At 41.4% G+C, this 16,456-nt stretch overlaps 1 protein-coding gene across 2 annotated transcripts in view; it reads left to right on the forward strand.

Moving 5' to 3' along the window:
- The window catches only part of AGPAT3 (1-acylglycerol-3-phosphate O-acyltransferase 3), a 1,609,180-nt gene that overhangs the window by 1,559,960 nt on the left and 32,764 nt on the right, over nt 1–16,456 (forward strand). For both annotated transcript variants that reach the window (XM_044072498.1, XM_044072499.1), the window contains one exon: nt 12,636–12,834. In XM_044072498.1, coding sequence (XP_043928433.1) covers nt 12,636–12,834 — 199 coding nt within the window. The remainder of the gene's footprint in view (nt 1–12,635; nt 12,835–16,456) is intronic.

Here is a 16,456-nt window from a genome sequence, read left to right on the forward strand (position 1 = left end):
ATGTTGGGCAAGAAAGCTTGGCTAGTAACGTTGGACCTCAAGGAGGCATACCTGCATGTCCCTATCAGACAAAATTGCAGAAGATACCTCTGTTTCATTGCAGGTTCAACCCATTACCAATTCTCTGCACTGCCCTTTGGCTTATCTACTGCACCCAGGGTCTTCACAAAATGCCTGGCACCAGTAATTGCATACTGCAGACAAAGAGGAATTCAAATATACCCATACCTGGACGACTGCCTCATCCAAGCAGAAAGCAAGGACATTCTCTTACAACACCTGGCTTTTGTAAAACACCTTCTAAGTTGCCTAGGGTACACAGTAAACAAAAATAAATCAAAACTAGTGCCCTCACAAAATGACATTCCTGGGTGCCAGCTTGAATACAACAGCCCAGATGGCTTATCTGACTCCAGACAAGCAACTACAAGTAACTCAGTACTTCAGAACAATGGCAACAAAGACCCAACTCCCTGCAAGAAAAATTCTGCAGGCCTTGGGCTTCATGGCATCTTGCATACTACTAATACCATTTGCAAAACTGCATATGAGGAAATTACAATGGTACCTAAAAAGCGTATAGACTCAACACAGCCACAGCTTGGAAACAATGATACCTCTCATTCCCTGCCTTCAACAGGAGTTTCTATGGTGGTCACAGGCATGTCACCTCAACAAGGGTCAGCCTTTCACCTTACCCCCAGCCAGGCAAACTATGACAACAGATGCATCGGACTATGCCTGGGGGCACACATGGCAGGACGGTGCGTTCAAGGCATATGGACTGCAGATCAAAGGAATCTGCACATCAATCAAAAAGAAATGCTAGCTGTGCAGAATGCTCTGACAGACTTCAAGGACCTCTTACATCCAGGCCAGCTTATCATAAGGACAGACAACACCACAGTAATGTGGTACATAAACAAACAAGTGGGTACACACTCCTACCCTCTGTGCAGGCAAGCAATGACCTTGTGGAACACAGCACTGGCTTACCAAGTTCAATTACAAGCTCAATTCCTGCCAGGAAAAAAGAACACATTGGCAGACGACCTAAGCAGAAACATCATGGATCCCCACGAGTGGAAACTGGCTCCACAAGTATTTGCAATGATAACTCAAAATCGGGGGCACCCAGACATAGACCTGTTTGCCAGCCCCCAAAACTATCAGCTAAAAAAATTTTGCACAAGGACTTTTCACCATCAAGCTTGGAAAGTGGACACACTCTCATTCAGTTGGAAAATGCTGACAGTATATGCCTTCCCTCTATTACCCCTTCTCACAAAGGTGCTACTGAAAGTCAGGATGGAGAGACCCCGAATGATACTCATTGCCCCAGACTGGCCACGCCAGCACTGGTACCCACTATTAAGGAATATGGCCCAGGGCTCACCATGGATTTTACCACAAATTACTCATCTGCTCACACAGCAAGACAGTCAGATTCTACACAGCCAGCTCAAAACCTTAAACTTGGCTGCATGGCAAATCACCTAAGCAACCAGCCAGCTCCTCTTTCACAAGCTGTTATGGATGTTATTCTGGAGGCCAGGAGGCCCAGCACCAGGAAAGCCTACTCAGACAAATGGAAAAGGTTTTGCGCCTGGGACCAAGCTAAAGGCCAAAATACCCTTCAGCAGGACATACCTCAGATTCTGCAATATTTAACTGAGATGTTACACAAAGGGCTTTCTTTTTCATCTATTAAAATCCACGCCTCAGCTGTTTCTGCTCACTACAACATGGATCCTCCCTTATTTTCACATCCACTCCTAAGGCAGTTTCTCAGAGGGGCCAAAAATATTAGGCCTCCCAGGAGAGCACCAACACCTACTTGGGACCGCAATTTTGTTCTGGAAAAACTTACGCTACCTCCTTTTGAGCCAGCTTTCTCAGCTGACTTAAAATTTATATCATGGAAGACTGCCCTGCTGCTAGCAATTACTTCAGCCAGAAGAGTCTCAGAGCTTCAGGCACTAATGGCAGTAGAGTCTTTCCTCATTTTTCATCAAGACAGAGTTTCTCTGAACTAACCCCTCCTTTATGACTAAGGTGGTATCCAGTGTGGCTCTAAATCAAACCATCCATTTACCCACCTTCTTTCCAAATCCACAGAACAAAGGAGAAAGACTCCTGCATTCCTTGGACATTCACAGGCAGCTACGTTACTACTTGGATAAAACTAAGGTTTTCAGAAAATCTGACCAGCTTTTGTATCCTATGCTACAGCATCACAAGGAAAGGCTATCTCAAAACAGACCATTTCCAAATGGATAGGACATTGCATACGTTTTTGCTACACCCACCATGGAAAACCAGTTCCTGCTAGCATAAGGCCCCACTCTACCAGGGCAGCAGCTACATCTACAGCCTTCCTCAGGGGGGTGCCAACCAAGGATATTCTGGAAGCTGCAACTTGGAGTTCAGTACACACCTTCACCAAACATTATCACTTACCACTTTACTCTAAGACTAGAGCTGGCTTCGCCAATGCAGTTTTGCAGGGCCTTCTAGCCTCCTCTAACCCTGTTTGACTCCTCCTCCCATCCTTAGCTTTGGGATTCTACCCAAGTGTGATGACTGCAGCAGGGTAACACGATGAACATAGTACAGTTTTGTACCTACCATAAATGTAGATGTTCGAGTGTATACTCTGCTGCAGTCCAGGTTACCCTCCCTCCATCCCCTCTGACCTAACTAAAACCTTTCAATACCTTAAAATCTGTTACAACTTTTGTGGTGTATTTGCTTATAGCTGGAGGAATATTTTGTTTGTGCTAAACTTTTTTATTATTGGCACTATCTACTGACCACCTTTTGGGGGGGGGCACCTGACATCTGGGGCAAGAAAAACTGAAGAAAATGGCATCGGATGCCTCTTATATACCTCTGGTGCACTGACGTCAGGGAAGAAGCAACAGCAACCGACGCCAGACCAAAACTTTGGAATTCAGGCCGACTGCGGGACCGCCTGATGACAGGATAACCCAAGTGTGATGACTGCAGCAGGGTATACACTTGAACATCTACATTTATGGTAGGTACAAAACTGTACTTTATAATGCAGCTAGTGTGTTTTCTAGAACTGCTATGTAATTCTTGGCTTCATCTTCTGGCTTTGCCTGATGACATAAAGGCCAAACTTTTGGATACTACTTTGAATAACAAGAGTTATTGTGGATCTGTTGCTACTGACCTTTTCATGTCTCTTCAGGGCAAGGGCAAACTCTTGCAGGCGCCGAAAGATATTTTTGTTTTTCCCATTTCTAAGTTTCAGAGGAAGTATCTCTCCAAATCTGCCTTTGTTCATAGGAATCTTGCCCTCCTCCCAAGGGCAAGTAGGCTTCTAGGCATGTGCCTCCGGCAAAGTCTACTCAGACTCTTGCCTCCCAGAAACCTTCTTTTCAGGACAAGCCTGGTTCTATTTGATGATATCTTGCTTCCTCTTTATCCTGGTCAGATTCCCTTGTCCCTCTGATTTTTCCTGACTTTCCCAAATTTGCTACAAATCACTTCATTCATTTGGGTTCTATCTGTTATCCATCAATGATAGTTCATGGTTTGGGTGACCCTTCTTCCCTTTTCAGGCATTCCTGTACCTCCTTAGGAACAGCTGTCTCATTTCCTGGAGGTTCTTCACTCCCATGCATTCTACCCAGTTAGGGAAGGGATTTTATTCCAGGATGGTTTTGGTCCCACAGAAGGCGGGTACATGGAGATCAATTCTGGATCTTTCTCAAGATTCCTTCCTTTTGGATGTTATCCCCTTTAGACATTGTTTCCTCCTCGTCTTCCCCAGGCCTTTTTTGTATTTCTGAATCTCAAGGATGCATACTTTCACATCCCTTCCATCCTCAAGAAATTTTTACATTCCTCTCTTCCTTGCATTTTCCGTTCTCTGCTTTGCCCTTTGACCTATTGGCCAGAGGTATTTACCAAATGCCTTGCTGCTGTCATTGCTTTTTGCAAGATTTGAGGTATTCAGATTTTTTTCTGTTTAGACGATCAGCTTATTCAAGCCCCCTTCCCCTTGCAGTCTTTCAGGATCTCAGGTTTACTTCTTGTCTGTTACACAATCTGGGTTTCACTATAATCCTCCAGAAATCAGTCTGGCGCCTTCCCAGGATCATATTTTTCTCGGCTGCAGCATTCAGATGGTTCCCATGTTGGCATCTCTACCTGCCACTAAGGCTCTGTTGTTTCCTTCTTCCACTGGCATCTGCCACAGCCAAAGAATTTTTCTGGGTTTTGGGGTTAATGGCTTCTACCATCCCAGTGCACCCTGTCATCAGGCTGTATATGAGGAAACTTCAGTGGTACCTCAAATTGGTGTGGCTTCAACATTTCCACCCCCTAGACGACTTGGTTCTTTCCCTGCCCGGTTTCATGCTGTAGCTTCACCGGTGGATTCATCAACTTTCTGTCAACCCAAGATTTCCTTTTCAAGCTTCAGTTTCTACTCAGGAGCTCTTTACAGGCACCTCTTACATGTGGGGAATGCCTCCTGTGGCCCCCTAAAGGATCAGGGACTCTGGCCTCCTCAGAGGTCAGGCCACATCAACATAAAGGAGATGAGGGCTCTGCTTCTGTCACTGGAAGCTTTTCATTCCCTGCTTCATCCGCAAGCCCCTCAAAGTTTTCACCAACAATACCACAGTGATGTGGTATGTCAGCAAGTGGGGAGGGGGGGTGCACAAGGTCCTATCTTCTGGTCTGGGGTCTAGTTATCCAGGGTCAAGTGATTCTTCAGGCAGTTTACTTTCCCTCAGAGCACAGTCTAGTGCCAGACTTCTTGAGGTGGTCCAACGTACAAGTTCATGAATAGATGCTTCACAGAGTTTTGTTCTTGTACATTGCCCTTCAGTGGAGTATTCCTCAGGTAGAACTTTCTGTTTCCCCTCTGAACAGGCAACTTCCCCTATTCTGTTCCAGAGTCCCAAATCCTCTGGCTTGGAATGTGGATGCGCTGTCTTTTCCTTGGCAAGGGATGTTTCTGTATGCCTCCCCTCTTTCCTCTGTTCCCACAAGTTCTACAGACTATTAGGCAGGACTCTCCCAAAATCTTGTTGGTGACTCCCTTTTGGTCCAGATAGCATTGGTTACCACTTTCTCACTTGGCCACAGGCTATTACCACAAGCTACCTCACCAGGTAGATCTTCTCACACAAAAGAAGGGGGTCTTTTACCCATCCTCAGTTGTGTACAAATGACAATATGGGTGATAGGGTTATGATCCCTTTTAGACATCTCCTTTCAGAGGACATGCTTTGGGTTCTACAGGAGGCCAGAAAACCTACTACCAGGAAACTGTATATGTGTATATGGAAATGATTTTCTATTTGGTGCCTCTCTTGCCATCAAGATCCTTTATCTGTGTTGGTTCCTTTCTCTTATTTGTATGATTTTCTCCATGCTGGTTTGGCATTTTCTTCAGTGAAAGCTCACCTGTCAGTAATTTCTGCTTCTCTGCTCCTGAATCTTCCTCTGGCCTGTAGGTTTGCGGTTAAGCAAGTCCTTAAATATGGCCTTCATATGAGGACTCGCAGGAAGCCTGTTCCACCCTCTTGGGACGCAGTTTTTTTCTTGAAAAAGTGACTCGGCTCCTTTTGAGCTTTCTTTACAACATTGTACTTGGAAGACTGTTTTGCTTTTGGCTTTTACTTCAGCCAAGAGAATGTCTGAACTTCAGTCTCCAATGACCATCCCTCCGTTTTTAGTTTTTCATCGAGACAAGATGTCTCTTTGTACTAACCCTTCTTTTATGCCCAAGGTGGTCATTGAGCTGTTCCTTAATCAATCTATTCATCTTCCTTCCTTTTTTTCCTTCTGTGCAGTCTGCCAGTGAGATGGTTCTTCACACCTTGGATTTACATACAAAGCTCAGATGTTATTTGGAATAAAACTAATGATCTGATGCTGTCAATTTTAATTCTATCCTCACCAAGTGGGTTTGGAGCTGAACCATCAGATCCGACTCTGCCATTGCTGAAGCTAGCAGTAACCAAATCTCTCGAGCTTCTCCCTTATCCATAATGCACCTCCCCCAACTAACTCAGATGTTGTTTGCTGCATCACGCTAACAGATGTGGTCTACCATCTCTATCGAGCTATACCATTTATATAAGTAAAATGTTTTTGTATTTCTCATTTTCTCAAATCATTACGTAGTATTTCTTATCTCTTGTCTTTGTATTTACTATATTCTTACATTTTATGTAGTACTTGGTACCGCTTAGATACTATCACTAGTATCTCTTCCAATGTACGACAGTATCGTAACCCTTCCATAGCATTGTTGATATTCCCTTATCCTCCCTTCTTCTGGTTAAAAAAAAAAATCTTTGTCTATCATACTTAACTTTTCTCAGTATAATTTGTTTCATTTGTTCTTGTTGTTGGCATTATTGTTCATTATGGCTGACAAACCTGTTGGGGTTAGAAAATGTTCTAAGTTTGGTCATAAATTGCCAGTTTCCAGTGCCTACGCACTTTGTGTTTATTGGCAGGGCCCTCTTCATTTACAGGAGGATTGCTCGATTTGCCATGGCTTCAATCCCTACACTTTTACAGAACATAAGAACAAGTTGATTTTAAAGGCTTTCTTGCCATCTTCCTTTGGAGAAGCCATATCAGAATTGCCTTAACCAAGGCCTTCATCTTCAGAATTTCCAAAATCTTCTTCCTCTGATTCTTCTAGGAAGAGAAGTCTAAAGGACCCGGTCTCAAACCCAGATCCCAATAAACTGAGAGTGAAGAAGCATTCTGACACATCAGCACAGACTGTTTCAACTCTACTGGATCAGACACATGCCAAACTATTGCACTCTACTTTATTGGATCAAACAGTGACAGAGGGTGTAGAGATGACTTTACTTCCACACGCCAGGTACTCTTCATCCGTGGATGCAGTCTCGGCAGGCTCCCATCCCCCTTTTTGCAAAGGCCCACATCTCCATCTATACACTCCACTTATTCTTCCAGAAGCCTCACAGAAGATGTGGAGAGAGTTGTGAGGAAGATACTCTTGGCACAGGGGCAGTTTGGTTTCCCTTCAGCTTCTACCCCTCTGGGTCACATTGTCTGGCCTTCCACAACACCCCCTTGCAAATTCCTCCTGTGACACATTTTGTGCTTTGGAATCCCAGGATCATAACCATCTAGATCCATCAGTCTCAGAGCCCAAGATTTCCGTATTCTCATATCCAAGGTCTTCTCCAAGATTTCTGTTCCGCTCTGATCCAGAAAGCTCTCAGAGACAAAGTCTGCCTGTTGGATCCTGGTGCGGCACTCGACTCCAAAGTTTTTGGAGCTCCCTCAGAGTCTCAGCACTGGACAGTTCAGCTCCATCTTCCACCCCAGGGTCATTGCTGTCAGATAGTGGGGAAGGCAGTGATTCAAAAGCTCGCCTTCTTGGATCAGAACTCCTCTTCTGCTCCTTTGATGTCTACCTTTGAGGCTACGAAGATAATTTTCTCTGCCTCGGTAGATCTGACTGAGCCTTTCCCCTTCACATTCTAGATATGCCACCATTTTGAATCAGCATCAAGAGCCTCTCCACTTTTCTCCTCAGGGGCATCCAGTACTAAAGACCTAGGATTCCCATCAGAGAGTTCTGATTTCCTCTTCCTATACCTCCCCAGGAAGAGAAAGTGTAAGAGGAAGCATGTAGATCCCCACAGGAGTCCATCACTGAAGAGACAGATTTTGATGAAGGTGAAGGGTCTCTACAGTCAACTCCCAATGTCTACTTTGGAGACATCCTAGAAATTCTGAAACAGAGAGGTGGCTGGACTCCCTCCAGCCATATGTCCAAGGAATCTGTTCTGTTGGAGGCCTTCATTACTGAACCCTATACCTCCTGGGCGGCTCCACCTACCGATGAGCTCATTGATATGGTCTTCTGTGGGTGTGGAAGGAGCACAACTTCATAGAACTCATACCCCAGAGACCAGACAGGATAATAGCACCACCTGAGGAGAGACCGTTCTGCGGAAAATGGGTTCCAGTTGATGTCATAATCGTAGTGATGGCCATGAAGAAAAAACTTACTGATGAGAGTTTCACTGCTCATCCCCCTAACAGGGAGTCACAGGCAATGGACAGATTAGGGAAGTGTGTCTTTGCTTCAGCGACCATTGCTCTGAGGTCACTGAACTATTTGGCACACTTTATTAGGCTTCAGAGGGATTTGACTAAGGAGATGTCAAATGCTCTCACAGGAATTATTTCTGAAGAGGTTCAGGATTATGTAACATCTCAGTTGGCAACCCTACAGTCTATATCCAACTTTTCTGTGAGGTTAGTTTCCAACATAGTGAAGGAACCTCAAGAGCAGCAGGTGTAGGGATTTCCATGAGGAGACATGCCTGGATGCGCTTGTGCGATTTTGCAGAACCACCTAAGTCCTCTTTCATCAGTGCTTCTTTTGATGGAACTACACTGTTTGGTCCCAAAGTGAAGAAAATGCTGTCCAGGTGTGAGAGGAATGGGAAGACCTTGTCTACCATGGGCATATATTTTTCAGCTCCCCAAAGATCCTATTCCAGAAATCAGCAGAGTAGCCAGAAGATGTGGTTCAAAAAGTCTCAAGGTCCTTTCAAGACACACATGGAGGAGGTTCCCCCAGGGGTAGCGGAGGGAACTCTAGTGGACAAACAACACCCATGTGGCAGAAGCAGCCCAGAAAACCAGGGTTCACAAAAATCTTTCTTTGACAAACCCTACCAGCACTGCTGAACTGAGGCCTGACTATCCACCTCTGGAGACATTCGGGAGTGCTTATCCCTGCACCGGAGAGCACAGCTAGACTTAAAAGATACTTTGTGCAGAGAACTATTTCCAGAGGTTATATAATACCCTTTTCCCTTCCACCTCCAACTCTTAAAAAAAGTTTCCAACATTCCACCCAGTCAGAGGGATCAAGCAGCAATTCAAATTCAAAACTGGATGGGAAACAGAAAATACACCCCTGGGATCCCACCTGTGTCCCTGCTGGAGATGGGAAACAAGTGCTAAGTTTGTGGGAGCATGGATGAAATTCTTGACTAGGCTTTTAAGAGCCTCCGGGCCAATAGCCTAGTAGCATCCTATGAACCTATGAAATGCTGCAAGAAAAAAAAAATAGTCATCCAAGAGGTCCCACCAGATCAAATAGGTTCCAGAATTTACTCAAGGTTCTTTTTAGTGCCAAAGAAAACAGGAGACTGGAGACCAGTTTTGGATTCAAAGGCATCCTATTGAGGTGTTGTACTCTCCCTTATTTGATGAATACTGCAACAGTGATCTGGAAGGACATAGTATAGTTGTGTAAAATCTTAACCATAACAGTAGAGTTCCTTTTCTTCGCTGTTGTAGTATTTGCTTCCTCCTCTGTCTTGAATCTTGCCTGTGTTCGGGTTGCTCTCCTGGCTCGGGCCTTTCTCCTTTTCTTCCTTTATTTTTTCTTCTGGATGCACATGCTCCTATTTGCCCCTGAGGGTATTTGGTTCTCCCTGGGGCTTTTTTTGTTTTTGAGTATCTGTGTCTATATGTCACCTTTATGCCCTATGATGTGCACGGGGATCATACATGTGACTTATGGTGCCTACAAGAGCTGAAGGCTTTCGTATACTGGCCGGACATTGAGGTTTCCTTGGCAAGAGATCCCGTAGGTGAAGAATACTGCAACAGTGAAGAGAAGAATATCTACTGTTGCTGTGAGTGTTTACACAATTGTACTTTTTTGATGTTAAGTCATCAAAATGTCGATGTTGTGGGGCAGAGACTGACTTAAAGATATTATTAAGGAAAAGACCTTGGATATGTGTGGGGATTGTGGGTAAATAATCTTTCCACATGAAATCATCAAATAATTAAAAGCAAACAGTGCAGATATCAGGTTTATGTGAAAAGGTATCTCTATAATGCTGCACATATGTTAAATCTATCTGATGGTATTGTCATTTAAACCTCGAGTAAATTTCTGTAGGAAAGAGAATTCAGGATTTCGTGATGAACAATTTGTACATTATTGACAAAGGTAGTATATATTTTTATCATAGGTTGTATAGTTCATTCATTCATTGATTTTCTGATTCCTGCATTCTCAGTGATTGTGGGGAGCTGTAGATTGTCCCTGCAAGCAGTGGGCATAAGACGGAGAACCAGTCCTGAATGGGACACACTTCCATTGCAGGAAACATATGCAGATGTACAGGCCAGTTTTTGGACTGGCAGTGTATCTGTCAGCATGTCTTTGAGGTTTGGGAGGAGGCTGGTACCCCAAATGAAAGCCCGTGCAGTAATGGAGAATGAATATGCAAATTTCACACAAAAAGTACCCCAGTTGAGAGCAGAAAAAAAATGCAAGCACTATGAGGGCAGTGCTAGACATTCTTTACATCATGGCACTTGTGTGTGTTTTCTTTCAATAATTTGCAATTCCATTAGGTGCTTTACTATATGTGTTATTTGTCCTTAACATGTCTGAAACGTGATAAGACGTACTGCTGCCATTACTGTTATCCAGAATATTTATGTATGCATGCCACTTACTGTAAGTATGCATGGAAAGAATGAATATCCTGATCCCAAGAGTAGAATACCAATAGCTTCTTGATTGAGAAGGTCTCCAATGCTGTTGGCAGTTTGCAGTTGTTCCATTACTTTGCTGGCAGTCAGATTTGTATGTTAGTTGCTGGGCAGCAATGAACTACAAGTAAAAATTGCGAGCAAGCATCTAAGAGCTTCCCATTCCAGAAGTTGAAAGAGCTATTGCTGTCAGCATACTGATCCCAAGGATGGACTAGTAATAGCTCTTCCAACTTCTAGAATCTCAAATGCTTTGTTTTATTTTATTTATTTTTTTATTTGGAGTACTGTGCTGGTAATCAAATCTGTATGAGAACTGATGGCTAGAGTATCATCTGAACATTTCCAGCAGTATCAGATATATCAGTGTACTGATCCCATGAGTGGAATGTGCTCAGCCTTTTGTTGCTTTCTTATTAGCACACAGTACCACAGTTCTACAGACCACTGAAAATAAAGGCTACACTAAGCATCATGTACTTCAGTTGATCAAATGGCTTCTAATCGCTGCTAGACCATATTGCCTTCTGAGTACATTAAAAATGTTGAATCTGGACTTCTACCATCCATTTGCTAGTAAATTAAAAGTCGTTCACTTCCCTGTATATCTCCAGAAGCAATTCAGCTTTGAAACTATCTAGTGCTCCCTTTAGAATTAACCATGTGAAAAATCATTCTATAAACTAGTTGTTGCTGCCTGGAATAATGTAACTAAAGAAACTACAGCCATAGAAGATGTCTTATTTGACAAAAAGTTAAAGGAACACCTTGTATTGCAGTATAAGTACTGTATTTCAGAGGTAAAGTTTAGCCACTTTCTCAAACTTCTTAACTTACCAAACACCTCAGTAACTGACTTTTAGAACAAAACATAGAGTTCAGTCTGGTTTCTTCTAGTGATACTCATCCTAACTGCTTTGTGATTTGAATATCAAGCACACCTTGTGAATACATTATATAAACTAATTTGTTTATATTATTTAATGAATGATGATATGGAAGTGTGCCTTGTAATTTGGTCATACTAGAAAACCACTACAGGCCCCACTTTGTAAATTATTTATTGTTCTTAATATTTTCTTGGTGAATGCCAGATTTTGTTTTGCACATGTAGGTAGTGTTTACTGGTGTCCGGATGTTTTGTTTTTGCCATTGGATTATGCTTTAAAAGGGTCTTGCACCAGCCCACTAACCCGTTAACAGGCAAAGTCTTAGAATAGAAGTTTTATTGTCATTTTGTTTCTTACACCTTACCCTTTCATATATTGCCTCTTGTTAATTTGCAAACCATGTAGTTAAAAAATTCGGACCCAAAAATGTTATGATACCGTAAGGAACTGAAGGTGTTAAATTGGAGTATACAAAAAAGGTACTGTCAGGTGTGAGTGAGTTAAGTGGCTTTTTGAGAATCATATAGTCTGTATTACTTAAGCATAGTTTTTTCAGGTTATTGCTCCCTCCATATCTTATGTTGTGTTGACAGACATTAGGAAAACTGACACAGTGAAACAGACTGGTAGTTCTTACAACAACCAATCCAAATCTTTGATGTCAAGTACTGTTCCTTATTTTTTATTTATACTGTTTTTAACTTTCAGTGGCTGCCCTAAAGAATCTTTGATCAAATTAGAAAACTGTAAAGCTATTTCTGATTACGCAACAGTTCTAAACAAATGGCTATCAACAGATTACGGCATGTATTGTTGGACATTAGCACCTTATTTATGTTAGATTTGCACGGTATTTTCAAAAATACATTTTATTCAATTTTAAACTGACCAGTTAATGTGGAATTGATGATAGCCATTCATTTTGTGAGCACTATTTTATATGAGATGTAAATGCACTTCCATGCATGTTGTTGAATGTAAGCTAAGCAGAAGTTGTATGATACACATGCCATTAAATCACAGATAGGCTGGGCTATGGGCAACATTGTCAGTTTAATTCAGTATTTTATTTTAGTGCTTAGTACTTGCGCTGTTTTGCAGTCAGTATATAATGAAACTGGAGCCTTAAGACTTTGGGTATCTCATTATATGATGGTGTTCTTTATTTCTCAGGATGCCTTGCAAGACCAGTATATAGCGGAAGGTAAATTTCCTGGACAGGAGTTTAAGCCTCGTAGAAGACCATGGACTATTCTGAATTTCCTCTTCTGGGCTACCCTAATCCTTTCTCCTCTGTTCAGGTTTACCTTTGGAGTTTTTGCAAGTGGGTCTCCACTAATGATCAGTGCATTCTTAATAATTTTTGGAGCAGGTAAATCAATGGTTTATCTCAGTTGTATAATTATTTTTGAACTTTGGCAATAAAGGCATTGTGGTAGCAATGAATCTTTGAATAATGAAACTTGTAGCAAAAACCTTTTAAGTCCTTGCCTTGACAGAAATTTTAATTTGGTGTCTAACAGCAAACTGTCGGTTGTGTTTCAGAACTGTCTTCTAGATCCTTCGTCGACTAAGTAGAATCTAGCTACATGAATCTGAATTTCTTAACAGAACCTATTATACAACGATTGGCCAGAAATATTCAAAAAGGAGCACGCTGATTGGTCAGCCCAATGAGCGTGCCTGTTGTAAATCTGAGAATATACCAATGGAAAAGGTCCAGTCACTCGGACTTTTTTCTATAAGTATATCCCATAAAAATGTTACTTTACTTTCTTTTTTTTTCGATAAATTTACAAAAGCGAAGACCTCAAATGAACAAGGGAGATAGCACAGAGAAAAATAAAAGGATAAACAGGTATGTCCTGCAAAACTAAAGAAACATATCTGATTATCTTTTTATCTTTTCTGTCCCATCTCTCCCGAATGTTAAAAGTCTCTCGCTCTCTTTTCTTAAAAAAAAAAAAAAAAAAAAGCAACGGAGATCTTTCTTTCTCCTTTGCTTCCTTTACACAGCACTGATGTACTGCATAAGTGTGGGAAAGCAAGTCCCATATGCATGCACAGTGCATCAGGAAAGCCCCAGGAAACCACAGAAAATGCAGAGGGGCACCATGGCACCATTATACAAAGACATTATTTAAGAAAAGTAAGTATTTTTTTTTTCTTAAACTCAAAAAGTCAGGGAAAACCTTGGTAAATAAAACAATTAAACCACCAAAACCAAGGTACGTCAGCACACCCTCCAGGAGTGAAAGATTGACTGTGAGTAAAAAAAAGTCCGCTTCCAAGGCTGTGTTTCTCCTTGGAAGGGGACTTTTTTTACTCACAGTCAGCCTTTTTCTCCTGGAGGTTGTGCTGATGTGCCTTGGCTTTGGTATTTTTTTTCTTAAGTAATGTCATTGTGTAATAGCAGTAACCTACTCCATGGTGTGGTATGTTGAAGATTTACCCATGGTTGGCTTTATTTAATTACTCAGGCTTCACCCTTGTAATTAAACCACATCAGCCATGTGTAAATCTTCAATATACAACACTGACATCGTCGGTTCTTGCTATATTATTTCATTCTGGTTCAACTTTGTACTAGAAACAATTACAAATAAGCTTCTACAGTGTTACAAACTGGCTTAGTGTTGCTGTCTTTCTACTGTTAATGTGTAGCAAATATATCGGCAAGTTTCTATTGGCTTTTTGCTTGAGGAAGATGCTATAAGCATTGAATGGCAGTTTTTGTCTGCAAATTTAGCAATCGACAGCATGAAGCTCTTTGGATTCACTCTACTTATCAATACAATAACACAATATGACAAAAATAACTCTCAAAAATCAATCCTGGACTGGACTGGTTACCAACCCATCTAATTTTACCTCCACAGGTACCCTCCTAGGTGCACTAAGTGAGATCACCTACCAGCTGATACCCACAGGAATATTATGCAACTAGCAAAGGAACATAAGCTCAAAACTACCCATTATCTCTCCACTTTCTTCAAAGAATCTTTCATTGAAGCTGTGAAAGCAGTTAACTGGCCCATACTGAAAAGATTCCCCTTAAATGATGCAGTTGAATGCTTCAGTGCAGCATTTCTAAATATTCTTAACACCTTAGCCCCACAGCATACAAAAATAATTAAAAACAACCATACCCCCATGGCTAACCAACCAATGCAAACTCCTTATGAAAGCAGAGGAAAAGCATGGGTTCATAGGTTCATATTAACTGACAAAAGAACAACAATGACAAACATCTGCAACAGTTCAGGCAGGTATGAAACCAGGTAAAGAAACAAGGTCATAGAGATAAAAAGTCTTATTATACTTGCCTACAAGATAGCCATAAACATAACCTTAAAATATTTTGGTCTTCCATATTTGCTGTCATCAACCAAGGTGCAAAAAAGGATCTCAGCCATACCCAGACATTTCCTCCTCTTCAAATAGCTTCCTATTTCAATACTTGCATCATAGATTGCATTGCTAACTTAACCTCTGACTCACCTAATACAACCCCTTTCACGCAGCTAACTTCCCTCACCTTAGACCCTAGCACATCTTCTTCACGAGACTCACTTAACTACAACCTCTCCAATTTACATGTAGACAGCTCCACCCACATTGCCTTCCAACCAGCTTCTGTAACTCTCATATAAAAAAATAATATATATAAATATATAACACTAATACACAGCATAGATGTAAAACACACACTAACACTTTAGATGCATGCACTTTTCACTGCATTACTAGTCAGCTATTATCAATAGATTATTAACCAGTAGCCATGCACTATAATAAGCTTGTAATCAAAGCATTTATCAAAGCCTTCAAGCATATTCTTCTCATTAAAACATTAAACCCTGCAGCTAACTTTCCACCCTGGAGCAGTGGTTTCTATCACTACTTTGCCCTCAACCAGCAACAAGCTGAAAAATGGCAATACACTCTACAGCATAGATTTCCATCTTCCCCACTTCAACTACCATCATCCTCCTCCTCACAGATTCACTATTTTTTTTTTTCACCTATACCCATCATTTTTCTCTTTTGGATCTGTTCTCCTGATAAAAGCCTTGGGAATGGTCTCTCACAGTAAACTCCTCAATCAACTTTCCACCCTGGAGCTACCATATCCATCTATTCAGTGGTTCTCCAGCTACTTTGCCAACCAGCAACAAGCTGAAAAATGGCAAGGGTCCATCTCTGCATTCCCCACTTCCCCAGGAGTACCACAATGATCCATCCTTAGCCCTCTACAATTCAATATATATATATATATAACCTTCTTGTTTTTCATTTTTGATGATTGATGTAGATGATGAGTCTACCATCATCATCTCTTCATCATCCTTACCTCACCTTCAGCAAATCACTCAACTCAATATCTCCTGATATCGAAAGAAAGAAGAGAAACCTAACACTAACTCCAACCAAACCCCAAAGCCCTCATTCTCTCCTTCTCTTTACTCAAAACTATAAAGCATAATAAAAAATCTTTCAAAAGTTAAAAAGCACTGAAATTTAAAATCTCACCACCTTTCACCATACAAGCATTTTAGGTCATTGTCTTAAATTTCTTAAATTTGACCATGCCATACAGAAAATTTTAATTTTACACACACACCCACAAAAATTACTCTAGCCAAAACCTACCTTCTGCCCTCCCTACTCTGTGGAGGAGCCCTAATTCTAAACAATTTACAATCATCCATAAAATAAAAACAAACTTGAAAGTTGCTACAACAAAATTGCCAAGTTTGCTACTAATTCAACCTCCTTTACCCATCACTGTAAAGCTCAGCATACCCTTAACTGACCGGAATACCCCCTCCACCTCTCCAACATTCAGCTTATAGCAGCAATACATAAAATTATAACAAAGTAGACTCAAGTTAGTAAACAGTTTATGGTTCTTAGACTGTTTTATAGAGCAGTATTCCATAAAGGTCTAGCATTCTCACTAAAAGATTGAGTAAATACATAACAGCATTAAG

Source organism: Protopterus annectens, chromosome 5.part0 (assembly GCF_019279795.1).
Source record: "Protopterus annectens isolate FY-2018-M chromosome 5.part0, PAN1.0, whole genome shotgun sequence".
Lineage (NCBI taxonomy): Eukaryota > Metazoa > Chordata > Ceratodontiformes > Protopteridae > Protopterus > Protopterus annectens.